This window comes from Cnephaeus nilssonii, assembly GCF_951640355.1.
Source record: "Cnephaeus nilssonii genome assembly, chromosome: 17".
Taxonomy (NCBI): Eukaryota; Metazoa; Chordata; class Mammalia; order Chiroptera; family Vespertilionidae; genus Cnephaeus; species Cnephaeus nilssonii.
Genome location: NC_137088.1, coordinates 27,467,975 through 27,484,623, shown reverse-complemented (window position 1 = coordinate 27,484,623; position 16,649 = coordinate 27,467,975). Strand labels below are relative to the sequence as shown.

The following is a 16,649-nucleotide window of genomic DNA, read 5'->3' as shown; positions in this document are numbered from 1 at the left end:
GCAGGGTCTGTGGGCAGACCTCTACCCATCCAAAGGCTAGATAGAATACTCCACACGGACCAAACCACGTATGTTGTGAGAAATCACACAGCCTCCAGATCCTTCCTCTTTCAAGTCAGCGTCAGACCTCCCAGAGAGCCCTGTCAAAGGCCCGTTGGTCTTGATTCTCTGCAGATTTAGCTGGTGGAGTTCTCCTGGGGTATCCCTGCGGCTCCATTTCAGGCACAGCCTCCAAGCCGGTGACTGGCAGCTGCACGGAGTCTAAGAAGGCAGGAGGCCGCTGGCCTCGGGGAGCAGGAACAGAAAGAACAGAGGCAAAGCGACAAGACACCTTCCCACAGCTGCGGCCGTGTTCAAGGAGAGCCAACGTCGCATGGAGCCCAATGGGGATCTATTTCCAGACCCCAAATGCAGCTGCTGAGTCACTGTTTTAATTTGAGGGTTGGTCCTTGGACTCCAGCCCCTCTCTAGGCAGGGGCTGAATAGCTTTCAGAAGGGGGGCTCTTTTCCTAGAGGCACCTGCTAGTTAGCCTGAAGCCCAGGCATGGCTCCCTGGGTATCACCAGTAACATCTGTCCAAGTCGGCCGGCCAAGGGAGTTGTAAATTGTATCTGCACCTCTGCCGGAGGGCGTGTCACTTCAGCCGTCACAGGGAGACACCGCATCCAGTGAAGGAGAAGTCTTGAGTTGTGTGTGTTTGGAACTAAGCAAGGCCTTCGGGAGTGGATCCCTGTATAACCACGTCTGCCCTGGAATCACGGATGTGATGATGTTAGAGAGAGAGGCCCCCAGGTGCCTGTGGGAGCGCGTCAGCAAGGGAGTGGGCTCCTGCTTTTGACTCTATTCCAGGTTCTTGAAGCTTTGTTCTCAGCCCTCCACTGTGGCTCTGGTGGGGATGGGTGTGCTGCGTGTGGCTTGGCAGAAACTCAGCAGCCTCTGAGGGGGACCATGGGATGGTCTTCTGCTGCTGAGGCCAAGCTGGTAGTGGATGGGAACAGGCTGCTGGGCAGGGGTTTCCCTGGGCGAGGCCTCCTTCCTTGTTCTGCCAGGACACCTCTTTGCTCCCTCAGTCTCGCCGGGGGCCCCAGGCGAACATCCAGACATCCTCCCTCCTCACTGCTCAGAGTGAGTCTCCAGTCCCTTCCCTGCTAAAGAACCAGGCAGGGCCAGGAACCGAGGTGGATCCAGGGTTTCTCTTCTCCCAATGGAGATATTTGGGAGCTCTGATGTGGCGCAGGCCCCGGGTGTAATTCTGATGGAAGTGAAAGCATTTACAAGGGTTTGCTAAGTAATTTGCCAGCCTCCAAAACTTTGGGGGCAATAAATGCCTACGGTAGAAGGGAAACAAGGACCCATTTCTACAAGGACTTTATAATCCATTTTGACAAATTTACATCTGCTTGTTTATGGCTGCAGAGGTCACTGGTGGTGTGATTCACTGAAGTGTATTCGTGCCCACTGACTTACCGGTATTCATCATCAATATTTGCCCAGCAAATCGCCTCTTCCTCGTAGAGTAGCAGCTGTGCTTCTGCGGTCAGGTCCCTCCTCCACTCCTCTGGCTGACTAGACAGGTACAGGCTGGGTGCCAAGATTGCAGAATCGAGGTGGTTGTCATTGCAATCTAGGCTCCGTGCCCTGAAGGAACACTAGAGAATGTGCAACAGGAGGGACTTTCTTTGCCACCAGAAAGATAGGTGAGTAGGAGGTAACCAAGGGAGGGGGTGGGAGTGAAGAACCCCAGGTGGAGAGATGGCCCCACCCGCAAAGGCTCTGGGCCACACGTCATCTCACCGGGCCATGGACGTTCCACTCAGCTACAAGTTCCAGCTGCTTACCACGATGAGTGTAGGCAGCTCAGAGCTGAGGCGAGGCTGCTGTGGTAGGGAGCTCAGGGAGAGCCAAGTGGATTGGGCTGGGGCAGGAGGGCCCTGGAGGTGGGATCCTCTGCTTGACCTTCATCTGAGGTGGTGGGGTCCACTGAGGGTGTTTTACAGGGTCATGACAGGCTCTGGTTTCCATTTCCAGTGAATCACACTGACATACTATACGACTGTATTTCCATGAAGTACGAAACAGGCAAACTAACCTGTGTGGCTAGGATTCATGGGTTGTTATCCTGCAAGTGGGTGGTGACTGAGAAGGGCACTAAGAGGCTTCTGGGAAGCTGGGAATGTGCTATTTCTTTTCTTTTCTTTTTATTAATCTTCACCCCAGGATATTTTCCCATTGATTTTTCAGAGAGAGTGGAAGGGAGGGGGAGAGACAGAGAGAGAAACATCAATGTGAGAGAGACCCATCGATTGGTTGCTTCCCACACATGCCCTGACCAGGACTAGGAATCAAGCCCACAACCGAAGTATATGCCCTTGACTGGAGTCAAACCCTGGACCCTTTAGTCCACAGGCTGACGCTCTATCCACTGAGCCAAACCAGCCTGGGCCTGTTTCTTGGTCTGAGTACTGGTCCCTCAGGTGTTCCCAGCTTGTAAAATTTTATCAAACCCTGTCTGCATGACTTGTGACTTTTTGTGTGAACGTTATGCTTCATGTTTCTTAAAAGTTTACTCTGGCTGCTGGTTAAAGAATAGGTTGGAAGGAGGACTAGCCAGGTACACGCTGGGTGCCAAGATTGCAGAATTAGGGAGAAGGTAGGAACTGGGGATGGTGGCCAGATGGGACCTGGCGGTGACCCGGACTGGAGGGCCGCAGTGGAGGTGGAGAGCGTGGGGTGGATTCGAGGGTTGGTTTGGACGTTGAAGCACCCACTAGTGCAAGAACCGGAATTGGGAGGGGAGCTCGGTGTGGGGTAACAGTAACACTTTGGGGCAGGAATTTCAGAAACAGATTGGGTGTTAGAGTCACAACGTGTGGGATGCAGTTTAGTGCAAGGCCTGGAGTTGAGGAGGGCTCCAGTCCTCCCTGACGTGGCTGTCGCAGGCCTCCGACAGTGGCCTTTGGGGTCATAGAAGGAGAACCCTGACACGCAGGCAGGCCACTCTGTAAGCAGGGGAGGCTGGCAGTGGCGATGCTGGAGAGCAAAGTTGCACGGGACAGTGGGAGCTGCCGGGTCTAGCTCAACTGGCGTCCCCTCCCAGTTCCAACTCTTCAACTTCCCTCTTAAGGAACAATGAAGCTGTGATGGAAATCTGTGTTTTGTTTTCTTTTTAGATTGCTCAGATTTTTATCCTCCCAAGGCCTTCCAGGACCCTGTCTTATTAAAGGCTTCTTCTAGTTTGTAATGATACTAATAACGCTGCTGTGAATACCACCGGCTTTGACCCGGGGCTGGCTGTTTGGAATCTCTGAGCTTTATCTGGTTCAGGCATTCTTCCTGTGTGGGAACATATTCGATTTCCTGAATCACTTCTTAAAAGAGGCATTCTCCTCTGGGGCCACCAGGCCATGATTGCGATCCAAAGTCACACCCTGCCTAAGGTACAGAAGGGTAATAAGCAGGCCGACTGGTTAAAGACGGCCTTCCTTCCAGGACACAGCGCCGTCTTTGCTTTGTTTCCTTCTTCTTCTTTCGGAAGGACAGGGAGAAATGACCTCCCGCTTCCCGCCAGCTCTGAGGGGCCTCTCAGTGGGCCTCAGAGGAGCCCTCCTCCCTTGCAGATGCCTGCATCTCTGAGGTTGCTGCCAGAAGTCACCCTTTCTGAGTTCCCTTCTTTGTCTCCATTGCCTTAGGCCTCTTGAGCCCCAAACCTCACCTCCCAGGTCTTACCCATTTGGGGAACTGCCCGCATGGTCTGAGAATGGGCTATGAGGGTAGAGAAACCGAACAATCTTACATAATAAAAAGGTAATATTTAAATTACCATCACTCCGCTACGCCCATGATTGGGCCAGCGGGTGACACAGGGGGCGGGACTCGGGGTGGCTGGGGTGGTGATTGGGCCAGCAGGACGCTGAGCTCGCGTTGCCAGCAGCGACACGAGCTCAGCGTCTGCGCCATGGCTGTGCTGCGGCACAGACAGGCCTCTGGGGCAGCGAGCCGAGCCGGCGTTTTGGAGGTTTGGAGGTGGCGGGCGGTGGGCGGGCGGCGCGGCTCCCCGGGGAGGAGTCTGGCGGCAGGTGGGCCGCAGGAGCACGTGGCGGTGGCCCCAGCCTTCCGGGGCGGGAGGCAAAGGCAAGACCCCGGCCTGGGCTCCGGCCGCAGGAGGACCACGCCCCCGCCCCCGCCTCGCCCTAGGGGCCCAGGGACTTCGGAGCTGCCAACCAGCGGACAGACAGCTTACACGTGCATGATTAAATCATGCACTGGGCTTCTAGTAGAAATATAAGTGGAGCTGGGCGAGAGCCAGCACCATTCTGGCCATGTGCCTTTCCCTGGAGACACCAACCACTTTGGAAGACTCCAGTCAAATAAGTGTTTATCAGGATGCTTGGGTGTAGTGGGGCGGGGCAGGGCGGGAAGGAGGGTTGTGGAGAAGGACTTGGATACACTTTTGGGTTTGACTACTTAGTCCACTGACAAGTGTATGCTACTTACCTCCACTGGAAACGTGGGGACAGAATTATTAATTTGTTTGCTAGACTTAGCAGCAGGAAATAGATTGGGTTAATAATTTAACCCTTTGCACTCGCTTGCTTTTTTCTCGATTCCTTTATTCTACTCGGGATTTAATTTTTTAAATACCCCAGATTTTACAAAGCACGGCAGTAGAATAAAAAACTGGAGTTTCTTTTCATACAAACTTATTTATTTGGATTTTTTATATTTCAAATTATTGATACATTCAAAGAGTATAAAAAGAGCTGCTACCGATGCTAACCATGTCGCGTCACACTCGACATCCGAGTGCAAAAGGTTAAGAAGACAGACTGGCACATGTTTGAGTTCCCTCATCTCCAACACCCTCATTATAACGAAAGTGTTGAGTAAAAAACAATGGTGAAAACCAATTAAAAGAAAAAAAGAAAGGGAGCGAGATTGTGAGTGGATAGAAAGTCAGCTAGCGAAGGTGTGTGCACAGGGGGGAAGCCCCGGCCCTCCCGGCTCCCAGCTTGCTTCACTTGCCAAGTGAAGTGACCCGATCATGATGCAAATGCTGCTAGAACCATTAAAAAGTCAGGAGGAGGAGGGAGAGGGGTGGGAGATGCAAGAACAAGTGACCTAAATCCTCTTCTGTAATGATTTCCGTCTAAACGGATAAATCAAGAAATTGCAGAACAAGCATATCGTTTTGAGATGAGTTCCTGTAATCCACAGAAAAACTGAAACCAGAGGTGGTGGTCCCTGAACTGCAGTTTGGTTGGTTGGCCTGAGCTGAGGATAGGGCTGAGTCTCGTCAATCTAAGCCCTTGCATGTTACTTGATTTTTCACGCATGTGCATGTAATACACTGACAGGGGAAAGAATGAAACAGTGCAAAGAAATGTAAATGGATTTATGATCGCACAGGGCTGACTGTGAAAAGGGGCTTCTGAATGCCAAGCGTTGCTCAAATTGAGTTGTCAGCGTGGCTACGCTGTTCTGGGGTTTCCCAAGAGATATGCAAGCCTTGGAGATGTTCCTGCCTGTCTGGGGTACGGTCAGCTCCAGCCTAGGGAGAGAAGGAGCAGAATGGACTCTGGGGCCAGATTTTGACTCCCAGAAGGTGGAGAAACTAGAGCAAGAGGCACCTCCGAGTCTCCTCGCTCACTCAGACAACATCGGTGGCCCTTGGCACACACTACACGCTGAACTCTCCTTGCATTGCTGGGGAGGGGGACTAGGAGGGTTCCTTGTGCTCTTTTTTTCTCTTTCTTCTCTCTCTCTCCCTCCCTCTTTCCTTTTCTACCACCCCCCCCCCCCCAACCCGGCTTTTCTCCCTCCTTCCCTTCCTACCGCTCTTCCTCCCTTTTTTAAAAAAAATATTTTTATTGATTTCAGAGAGGAAGGGAGAGGGAGAGAAAGATAGAAACATTAATGATGAGAGAGAATCATTGATTGGCTGCCTCCTACATGCCCCCCCACTGGGGACCAAGCCAGCAACCCGGGCATATGCCCTGACCGGAATCCTGGTTCATAGGTCAGTGCTCAACCACTGAGCCATGCTGGCTGGGTTCTTCCTTCTTTCTGAAGAATAGTTTCATTTAGATTGCTGGCAGACGTCACTTATGGATAGAAGCAGTTGTTCCCAACGAAGAGGTCACAGCCTGTGTCACAGTCCAGCCCCATCTCCAGCTTATGAGAGGTTTTCTCTCCACATTCTAGGGGACATAAGGCATCAGAATGTTCTAGAGTGTTGCATGTGGACAAAATCAGAGCTGGTTGGCAGCAGAACCAGTGGTTAAACAGGTAACACCCTACAGGGATCACATTTCAGAGCTTCTGCCACGTGTCCTAGCACCATCATTAGATGCCTCAGGTCATAGCGCCAATGTTTCGTTTGGAAAGAGGCTCATGAATGTGTGAGCAAAGGAATCCAGGTCTAGGCTGCACGTTGACCCTTCTCATTCCTCCTGAGCTGCGAGGGTTTCCCTCCTGGTCCTATGGTTTCCCCTTTAGGGTAATACTTACATCTCTGAAGCTTGACTGGGGCGTGGGGGCCCACGCTGAGCCTTCACTTGGCATCTCAACATCCCTTCAGCCTTTCTTAGCTCTTTGGCACAGGTGGAAAAAAGATTCCTCTTTATTAGAGGAAGGATCTTTACGACCACTCCAATTTTCCCTGCTTCCTTCCTCTCCAACTTCCTCTTCATGCTCCCTAGGACTGGAGAAAGAGGGGAGCTGTGAGCCCGAGCATTTGTGGTCTTAGAGCTGCCCGCCCACCATGCCATGCAAGAATGCTCTTCCCCCCGCATTAGCATTCTCTACAAGTTCCCTTCTGCAACATGGGCCTAAAGACCTATAGCTTGAACACATAGATATTTACATTGGCACACACACAAACATAGATGTTTACATGGGTTTTGACTCTTTCAAAGTGGGTTCTTTGAATAAACAAATTTATTCCAATGACATTGCAATGCTCATAATATTTTTTTTGTTAGATCTGTGGGATTCCCTCTAGGCCTAAGAACATTATTTTGAATACTTTCATGGTTGCAAATCTTTTTAAAATTAATCTTTTCTTAGGTCGACTTTATTGAGATATCGTTTACATATAATAAAGTGCACAGATTTTAAATGATTGAGAAGCTTTGACAAATGTGTTCACCTGTGTAAATACCACCATGATCAAAATATAAAATATTTCTACCATCCCAGATAGTCCCTTCGTACATAAACACAAATTTTTAACTTTTTAGTTTGGGTTTAGAAATATCCCAAAATAAGTTAGAGCTGATCCAAGTGAATAAGTGCGCAGCTAAGCTAGCAAAAGCTGTTTTGTGCTTTGTAAGTTTTGTGGCGTGTAGACTGATGGGAGGCAATGCTGACCGGGGAATTCATAAAGGAGTGAGGACAGATCATTGGAGCAGACAGCTAATCTGCTGGTTGAATATTCTGGAGCAAGGGTTCAGCCCCAAGTATGGACCAGGCAATGGGGATATGGCACCCTAAAAAAACACATTATCTTTCCTCCAACACCTTTGGAAATTCAGGTGTTCCAAAACTGAACTCACTGTCAACCTATCCACTGTCTCCCCCCTAAGGCCCCACTGTGCTGGCCTTCAGTCCAACCCGCATTGTGTCTCCCCTAGGCCTTCACTCCTCTGCTGAATGCTGTCCTTAAGTCTACATCCTGGTGAAGGGAGATGTCAAATAGTGAGAAATCTAACATATGATATAAACAAACGTATTAGTAAGCAATAGTGCTTTAAAAAAAAGGAGACTGAGGAGATCGTAGTGTGTTATTTTAAAGAAGATCATACAGCCCATGTAATATATCTTTATTTTCTTTTCCTTTTGTGAAGAAATCACAAGACTCAGATTCTACCATAAGCTGCTTTCTGAAAGGAACATGATATCTTTCTCTAAAGTATATTTTTCAGAATTTTAGTATCTGTTATATATAATTTAAAAATGTGTATGTGTTGAGAGGGTTGCCTGGTTAAAGTGTGGAGAAATTTGGGTAAAAGAAAGTTAATCAGGTCTTTACTGAAGGTTTTCTCCGAACCTTTAAAATGCTAATGTGAACTATAAATATTCATGAGGGAAGATTATAATATGCAAAGTTTTCAAACATTTTTCTCCTGGGAATCCTTTGAACTTGAAGCATCTCAAGCAAGTGACACTTTGTGTGCACACTGTGGGAACTTCTGTCCTCGAGTTCTCATGCCGCAGGAAACTTTAAAGCATCACAGAGGTTCCCTTACTTGGGCCAGAGGAGCCAGTGGGAGAAGTCGCAGCTTAATACATATCCCCTCAGCGTGTGGGCTGGCCAGGGTGCCAGGTGCTTTAGAGACCCGCTGTCATGCAAGCCTTACAACAGCAGTGTGAACAAGTATTATTATAGCTCCCCTTTGTGAGGGGGAAACCACTGTCAGGGTAAATATGTAGCCCCAAAGTCAGCACATGAACTGAGGTTTGACTCCCAAACTCAAACCATCAAAACCTATAAGACTATATGATCTAAATGATGGTGGAGGGTAGGACGCAACCCAACCAGCAAACCTTCTTCTTCTCCCACCAGTCCATCTACATCAGTGATGAGCAATCTTTTGAGCTTGGTGTGTCAAACTTCGCCAAAAAACTGAGCATAACTCGGGTAGTGTGTCACTTTGAGGAAAAAAACATTATTTTGCAATATTTATAGTTTAAATAACATAAATGTATAATTGTTATATATAATTGTATTTAATAAACCTCAGCGGCCGCGTGTCATCAGAAATGGCTACACATGTCAGTGCTGACACGCGTGTCATAGGTTCGCCATCACTGATCTACATAGACTCTTAAACCCCATGTTCTCCAGGGGTGGTTTCTGGTTCTGCATTGTGTCGGGGGTTTGTCGCCTCATCTCATGCTGGCCATGGGTCAGGTCCTCGGTAAGTTCGAGCAGCCTGGGTCGTGGTCCCAGGGTCTGGCCCGCCTGTGCTCAGTAGGCAGTCGGAGGGACCAGGTGGCTGTGATGACCCTGAGTGGCTCTGGTCAGAAAGCTCTGTGGGAACTATCCACTCACTTCTTTCTCTTTTCCTGGCATTTTCTCCTTGCTCTCCCCTTCCTTGTAGTCACACATCTCATTCTCCTCCGTCTGCTGAATCCATTAGAACCTGAGGGCCCAGATACATGCCAGCACTTCCGCCAGGGCACCCGTAGGGCACCAGACCTGACAGGCTGCAGTGGCCAAAAGCTGGCGGAGTGGTGAAGGGGTGTGGGGCGTGGAACGGTGCCAGCTGACTGGAGGCGCAGTCTTCCACCTAGTGTTTGGAGGGAGAAAACGGGGAATTTCTGTATTTACGGGAAAGAGCAACGGCATGTCTTTCAGGAAAAGATCGGAGACAGATTATTTTCTTCTACTGTCCTTACCTTCCTCTCATGAGACGCCTGGGGAATTTGGTAGGGATTAGTCACTCCTACTAATTAATGCTAATTTGGCTAGAAGGAGACTGGTCTTTTTGAGCTTTATGCTCAGAAATTCAGGTGTTCCGAAACTGAACTCACTGTCTCCCTATCCATGGATACTCCTCTTCCTGGGCCCCCCGCCCCTCCTCCTCCCCGTCTCCACACATGGCGTTGCCGCCTTCCAGGCCCTCAGGCTAGAATGCTGCCCCTTTCCTTCCACCTGAATCATGGACAGCCTTGTCAACTCAGCCTCTGCAAGAGCCCCTGATGGGCTCCCCCCTAAGGCCCCACTGTGCTGGCCTTCAGTCCAACCCTCATTGTGTCTCCCCTAGGCCCTCACTCCTCTGCTGAATGCTGTCCTTAATGTCAGCCATGCACCAAGCCATCAAGATGCCTCTGTGCAGAAGTCAGCAGCAGGCTGCTGGGATTTTTAGAAGCAACCTTGAACTAGCCCCAGGCTAGCAAGGGGTCCCTGAAGGGTGAGGAAGAACTATCTAGACAAATAAGGGAAAGATGATTCTGCACAGATTGTGAGCAAATGCACAGACAATGAATGTGTTCTGTGGGGAACTTGAATAGTATGACCTTAAAGAAGTTTGAAGGGCAAGGTGTGTGGCAGCAGGTGTTGCAGCTACCTAGTGCTGTGTAACAAAGCGACCCCAAACTTAGTGCTTAAAACGATGACAGCATTTAGTCTGCTTATTCAATCTGCCCTCTATTTAGGGCTCGGTGGGGATAGCTCAGTCTGTTCCTCTTGATATCAAAAATGGGCTGGAATCCTCCAAAGGCTCGCTCGGTAACATGATGCTGGCTGCAGGCTGAAACCAGCTGGAGTTGTAACCTGGAACACCAACTGTGGCCTTTTCATATGTAGGAAGCCTGGGCTCCCTTATAATGTGATGTCTGTGTTCTAAGGGTCCCGAAAGAGAAAGAGCCGGGTAGATTTTCTGTCGACGTTCAGGACTTAGCCTCAGAGGCTGCACAGCATCATTTTTGCTTTATTTTCTTCATAAGAAGCAAGCAGTTAAGACTGACCATATTGAAGGGAAGGGAACAGAGACTCCATCTTTTGATGAGGGAATGTCATTGTCACATTGTAAGAGGTGTACGTGGGACAGCAGATTGGCGTCGCCATCTTTGTAAAATACAATCAACCACAACAGAGTATGAAGCCAGAGTCCGTCGAGGTCTAGGACGTGTCACGTCTTGGATACCATGCCAAGGACATTCGTTTTTATCTTGTAGGAAGTGGGGAGCCAGTGAAAGGTGTTAATTTGGGTGTCACCTGCTCAGGTTTGTATTTGAGTCAGCTCTTTCTGGAGTGGGGCAGGGGTTGGCGGGTGGAAGCTTTGATGGGCAGAGAGAGACCTGTGAGAGGCTGTTACAGTAAGCCAGGGAGAGGGGAGGGCATGAGGCAAGGCATAACAAGGAGACGAAGGGCAGGTCAAGCTTGAGAGACACCAAGAAGACATCACAGGGCTTAGCAGTGGCACCAAATGCCAAGGGATGAGGAATAGGGGCATCTAGGAGGATTCCAGGTTTCTGGCTTAGGGAAGTGAATGGCAATAATGGAGAATAAAGGGAAACTGGAGAGATTTGTAGGGAAGGACGGTGGGCCCTATTTGGGAAATGATTAGTCTAGGGTCTGAGAGTGTCCAAGTGGACACATCTAACAGATGGAATTTGGGGGGCATTAGCCTTTAGGGCATGGTCAGAAGAAGAGGATCTGGCAAGGCATCCAAGATCCAATTGCCTCTTCCCTGGATTTGGCTTGGACCAGGGACTTGGGGCTTGAGCATGCTCAGATGCCCTGTGTCCATGGAAAACAGTGACCTGGGCAAACCCCGTCACTCTCCTCCTCACTATCCGGGAGCCCCCGGCTGGCCTCACAAAGGCTCTGCCCTGGCAGGCAGGAGAGGGAATGTCAGCTCCGATCCCACAGCCTGGAGCGGGGCCCCTGCAGAGGGGGCAGGATTAGCTTTGCAAGGAAACAGAAATGAAGGTGGAGCCCCTGTTGTTCTCCTGAGACGCCAGGAGTTCAATTAAGAGAGGAACGTTGGCAGACTGTGAAACGTACCGCACCCCACCCTTCCCTGGAAGAGCAGTGCGGTCTCCAGAAGGGGCACCTTCCAGGGGGCTCGGGATCCGAACCTGCTGGGGCCCCGCCCAACAGCCGAGAACCCAGGAGGGCCCGGGGCTCAGCCTGGAGCTGATTCCAGATGCCCCCCTCCCTGCTGTGCATCTGTCCCCATTCACCACAGAACTCACATTTACATATTCCATCCTGCCTCTGTACCCATATGACAGGGTATAGAGGCAGGATGGAAGGCAGAGACCAGGCCTTATCACCCATCCAGGGAAAGAGCCAGCACAATCACAGGCAGTCCTGATAGAGGCGATAACAAACTTGGGACATTCGTTACAACCAGGTGATTTGTGCATCTATCCTGGTGAGTCATGCCGGCATCAGAGGTGGGCCTGTGCACAGGTGTTGCTGGAGTCAGGGGAATGGAGGACAGGTCCAGAGGAGTGGAACACTGTGGCCTGGGGTGTGTCTGGGCCCTGGGAGTGACCTGACTTGGCTGGGCAGTGACTTGAGCCCTCACAGGACAGGAGGAAGGACAGCAGCAGCCCGAAGGGCACTGAGATGCTGTCAGAAAACAAGCCAAGTGACGTGGCTGATTAGTCAGGCCGTTCCCAAAGGGGCTTCCCCACCCCTAGTTTACTGGGCCGCTATGGGCCGCAGCGATGAGAACGGCAGGGATGGTGGGAATGGATGGCTGAGAGCGCGCAGAGTCCCAGGAGAAACCTGATGTGACGATGATGGCATTTCACCCTCAGGACCGCCCGATCAAATCAGTGTTTCTAAGTAACAGGTGAGAAAACAGAGCAGAAACAGAATGGGAGGCCCAGGTGGGCAGCCAGGGCTCACTGTCCCGGGGCCTCACGGGTCATGGTGTCTCCCCAGGTGTTCGTGCTCTGCCATGGCCTCCTGCAGCTCTCCCAGCTCCTGTACAGCGCCTACTTCAAGAGCAGCCTCACCACCATCGAGAAGCGCTTTGGCCTCTCCAGTTCTTCCTCGGGTCTCATTTCCAGCTTGAATGAGGTAAGCAGGAGGTTCTGGTCCATCAGACCCCATTTGTGCACCCTGGTCTCGAGGCCTGGGAGGGGGTTGTCCAGGAAGAACAGTTAATGGGGAGCTGGGATAGACACCTGGGGAAAGGAGACAGCCAGGTGCAATGGGCATGGTGGAAGCAGCTACCAATTCCAAGGCTTCCTGGCACCAGGCACTGAGCTCAGAGCCTCGGTGGCTCCAGGTGAGGAGATGGGGTTCCCAGGCTCAGCTTCTCTCTTCTCTTTCCACGAGGCCCACTGTTCTGGGATCCCTGACCTGGGGCCTCCTCACAGCAGCCCTGTGAGCAGGTGCTCTCCTTGCTCCTCCCACCTGACAGGGGAGGGCACTGGGGCTCAGCAAATGCAGCAGCTTGCCCCAGGTGTGCAGGGCTGTTGCCTCGAAATTCTGGGCCTCTGTGACCACCCACGAGTTTATGTGACCTCTGCCCATCCCCAGTCTAGGAGGAGGTGAGCCCCAGGCATGCAGGTGGGGAGCAATCCCAAGCCCAGCAGTTCCAGTATTATGAGCATCACAGAAGCCAGAGCTTTTACCCCCAGAAAAGTCAGATCTCTATGACCTCCCAGCAATGTGGATTTCACACAATTCCTCAGTGACGACACATCAAAGGTTGAGAAGAGAGGGCGGGCTGAGAGGTCAGGGGTGGGAGGTCAGAGGGCCGAGAGGTCAGGGGTGGGAGGGTCAGCTAGGAGGCATTGGGAGTCAGTGAGAAAGAGTCATGGGAGGCAGCAGAGCCCTTCCATCATGGCAGCAACCTTGGTGGCTCAGGTGAGGAGATGGGGTTCCCAGGCCCAGCCTCTCTTCTCTTTCATGAGGCCCCTGTTCTGGATGAGCTCACCAAGACCAGAGTAGAGGTACAGGGACTGAGCTCTGAGAGTTGAGAGTTTGGGGAAGCGAAGAGGAATCAGCCAAGGAGATTGAGAAGGAGCAGCCAGGGGGAGGAGACTAGGTGGAGGTGGTGCCATGGAAACCCAGGGAAAGAAGTGTTGCAAGAAGAAGGAAATGCTCAACCGAATCAAATGGTGCTGAGAGATCAAGTAAGAAGAGAGCTGAGAACTGACAGTGAATTTGGCAATGAGGGGGTCATTGGTGATCTTGGGAAGAGCCAGGTACCAAGACTCTGGCCCTATGTCCTAAGACAAGGCACCTGCTTTTCGAGCCAGGAGGAGACTGTGGTGTGGACAGGGCAGGGGCAATGGGTGCTGACATTCAGGGCTCCTCGAATCCAGGCGAACATATGTTCTGGGGCAGAGGGTGATGTCTTTGGATGCAGTTGTGGCCATAACATCTGCCAGCACCCCTTTTACCATTTAGGACCCTTATCCCCAAGCTGGGGCCTTCGGGTCCCTTCCCTGGCTCTGAGTGGAGCTCAGAGAGCACACCTTCCAATGAGCACCAGGAACATGGAGTTACTGGTGCGCTCAACTGGGAAGGGACGTTAGGGTGCTTTAGTCCTTGTCCCCCATTGAGAGAAGTGGAAGCAGACCTAGGGAGGGCCAGGGGCAGGTTAGTAGCAGAGCTGCTGGGACAGAAACCACCTCCTCCAAGAGGCAATAGGGCTAATTTAGTTAAAACTTAGTATCTGTTCAAGCCACTTCCTAACCTCATGGACCTGGACAAGTGACTTAATACTCCGAGCCCCAGTTCTGTCTGTAAAATGTAAATTGCTGCATGGCTGAAACCGGTTTGGCTCAGTGGATAGAGCGTCGGCCTGCGGACTCAAGGGTCCCAGGTTCGATTCCGGTCAAGGGCATGTACCTTGGTTGCGGGCACATCCCCCGTAGGGGGTGTGCAAGAGGCAGCTGATCGATGTTTCTCTCTCATTGATGTTTCTAACTCTCTATCCCTCTCTCTTCCTCTCTGTAAAAAATCAATAAAAAATAAAAAAATTGCTGCATGATGAAACGAGAGAGTGCATGCTACTTGGTGGCTATTCTGACTACCCAGCCCAAGTCCTCAGGGAGTTTAGTGAGGGAACACGTGCTGTTTCCAGGAGTCAGCCAGAATGGGAGGCACACTTGGATTTTCCCCCAAAGGGCTTGGTCCTAAGATGGTTGAAATTAAGACCATGAGCTTTTCATCGTCTCTAGAGACTTCCCTTGGTTTAGTCTTGAAGGCTGAGGCTGGGAAGAATTTCTGACAACAGGGGAAAGCTGAAACGTGTGTGCTTGTCCCACTGTGAGGCTCTCTGGGCAAGGCTGACCATGGGACTCTGCCTGGGCCCCAGCTGCCACTGGGCAGCCTCTTCCCTCTCTGCTTTTCCTGGAAAAGACAGTCAGGTCTCCACTCTGGGTGGGTGAGGACGGAGTCTCTGGTCTCACTCGGTCCCTCTGCTCTCTCCACAGATCAGCAACGCCATCCTCATCATCTTCGTCAGCTACTTTGGCAGCCGGGTGCACCGTCCACGGCTGATTGGCGTTGGGGGTCTCCTCCTAGCTTCGGGTGCCTTCGTCCTCACCCTCCCCCACTTCCTCTCAGAGCCCTACCAGTACACCTTGGCCAGCATCGGTAAGTGGCCTCCACCCCCTACCCCAAGGCAAAGCTGGTGGCCATGCTTCTGGGGCAGTGGATACCACACTGAGCCACACCGTCCTCTCCAACCAGAAACTTCCTTGGATTTTATTGTTTTGTTTCTCCCCAAAGCCCATCTGAAACCAGGACATGCGGAATTATGTGGAGCTATGAAGCAACTGTCCCAGCTCTGGCTTGCTGAGGGTGGAGCCTGCAGTGGATGGCTCACCTCCTTTGTAATTCCCTGTGCTTTGTGCCAGGAACGATCCATTGCACACAAGTAGAGACACTGATGAACGGTGCTGTGATGGGTTTGGCAGGATGAGGGTCAGATCATTGACCATGATGAGGTCTGTGGAATTTTTTTATGTTTAACTAGAGGCCCAGTGCATGATTGAATCATGCACGTGTAGGGTCCCCTACACGCTTTTGCTTTTCGTGGTGGAGCTGGGTGCCTGTCCACTGGTGCGCCAGGCCTTTCAGAAGTCTCCGGCTCGGCGGAGGCTTCTGAAAGGCCTGGTGCCGGAGCAGACAGGCACCCAGCTCCCCCACTTTTGATGGTCCGAGGCCGCTGAGGGGGGCTACCCTGCTGTTGAGAGGCGCAGGGGGCGGGGCTCCCACCCCCTGCGCCTCTCAACGGCCGCTGAGGGGGGCTGGCGCGGACACCTGGCTACCCTGCCGTTGAGAGGCGCAGCTGGGTGTCCGTGGCAGGCCCCCTCAGCGGCCGCGGATCTCAACAGCAGGGTAGCCCCCCTCAGTGGCAGTGGATCCGTGCCTCTCAATGGCCGGATAGGCCACCCCGAGTCCCGCCCCCCAGCCTCCCGCCGCCCAATCATGGGCATAGCGGAGTGATGGTAATTTACATGTTACTCTATTATTAGATAGGATTGTGTATTTAACACTTCCTGACATTGGTGCATTCACCCATCATTCTTTAGGTTTAGAATACACTTGCACTATGATCTCATTTGATTCCTCTGGACTCCTGTGAAGAGGAGAGAAGAGGTCTAAGATGAGAACGTGGCGCTCAAAGATGTCTAGTGGACATCAGTCAGTTAGGGAGGGACAGACTCAGGCCTCCTGATTCTGAGACAAGTGGCCCTTCTGTGACATGGAGCCTCTGGTTCTTAGTGATAGGCCCTGTGGCAGGGAGAGATGAGTGAGGATTTTTGGTAATTCATAAACACAAAGTTAAAAACCACTGAATTGCCCAGTAAGAGTTCCCCTATTCTTTAAAAATTATTGTATTTTATAATATAAAAAATCCAAACTATAGCAAAGTAAAGAAAATAATATAACAGACAGATATACTGACCATTATGATTTATCAGTTTTCTTTCAGATACATCTTTTTTTTCTTTTTCTTTTTAACAGCTTTCTTGAGACACAATTCACATACCATACAGTTCACCCATTTAAAGTGTAAAAATCAATGGTTTTGGTATATATTACCAATAATGGTTTTGGTATATTATGTTATTTTTTAATTGTGGTATTATATATATATTTTCATGTAACATATATTTTTTCTGTAAGTTTGAACACATTTAAAGATTTGTGTAACCACCAC

At 51.0% G+C, this 16,649-nt stretch overlaps 1 protein-coding gene across 1 annotated transcript in view; it reads left to right on the top strand.

The window, feature by feature from the left end:
• SLCO2A1 (solute carrier organic anion transporter family member 2A1) overlaps positions 1-16,649 on the top strand; it is a 70,863-nt gene that overhangs the window by 19,967 nt on the left and 34,247 nt on the right. The window contains exons 2-3 of the mRNA XM_079794659.1: positions 12,404-12,541; positions 14,914-15,076. Coding sequence (XP_079650785.1) covers positions 12,404-12,541; positions 14,914-15,076 — 301 coding nt within the window. The remainder of the gene's footprint in view (positions 1-12,403; positions 12,542-14,913; positions 15,077-16,649) is intronic.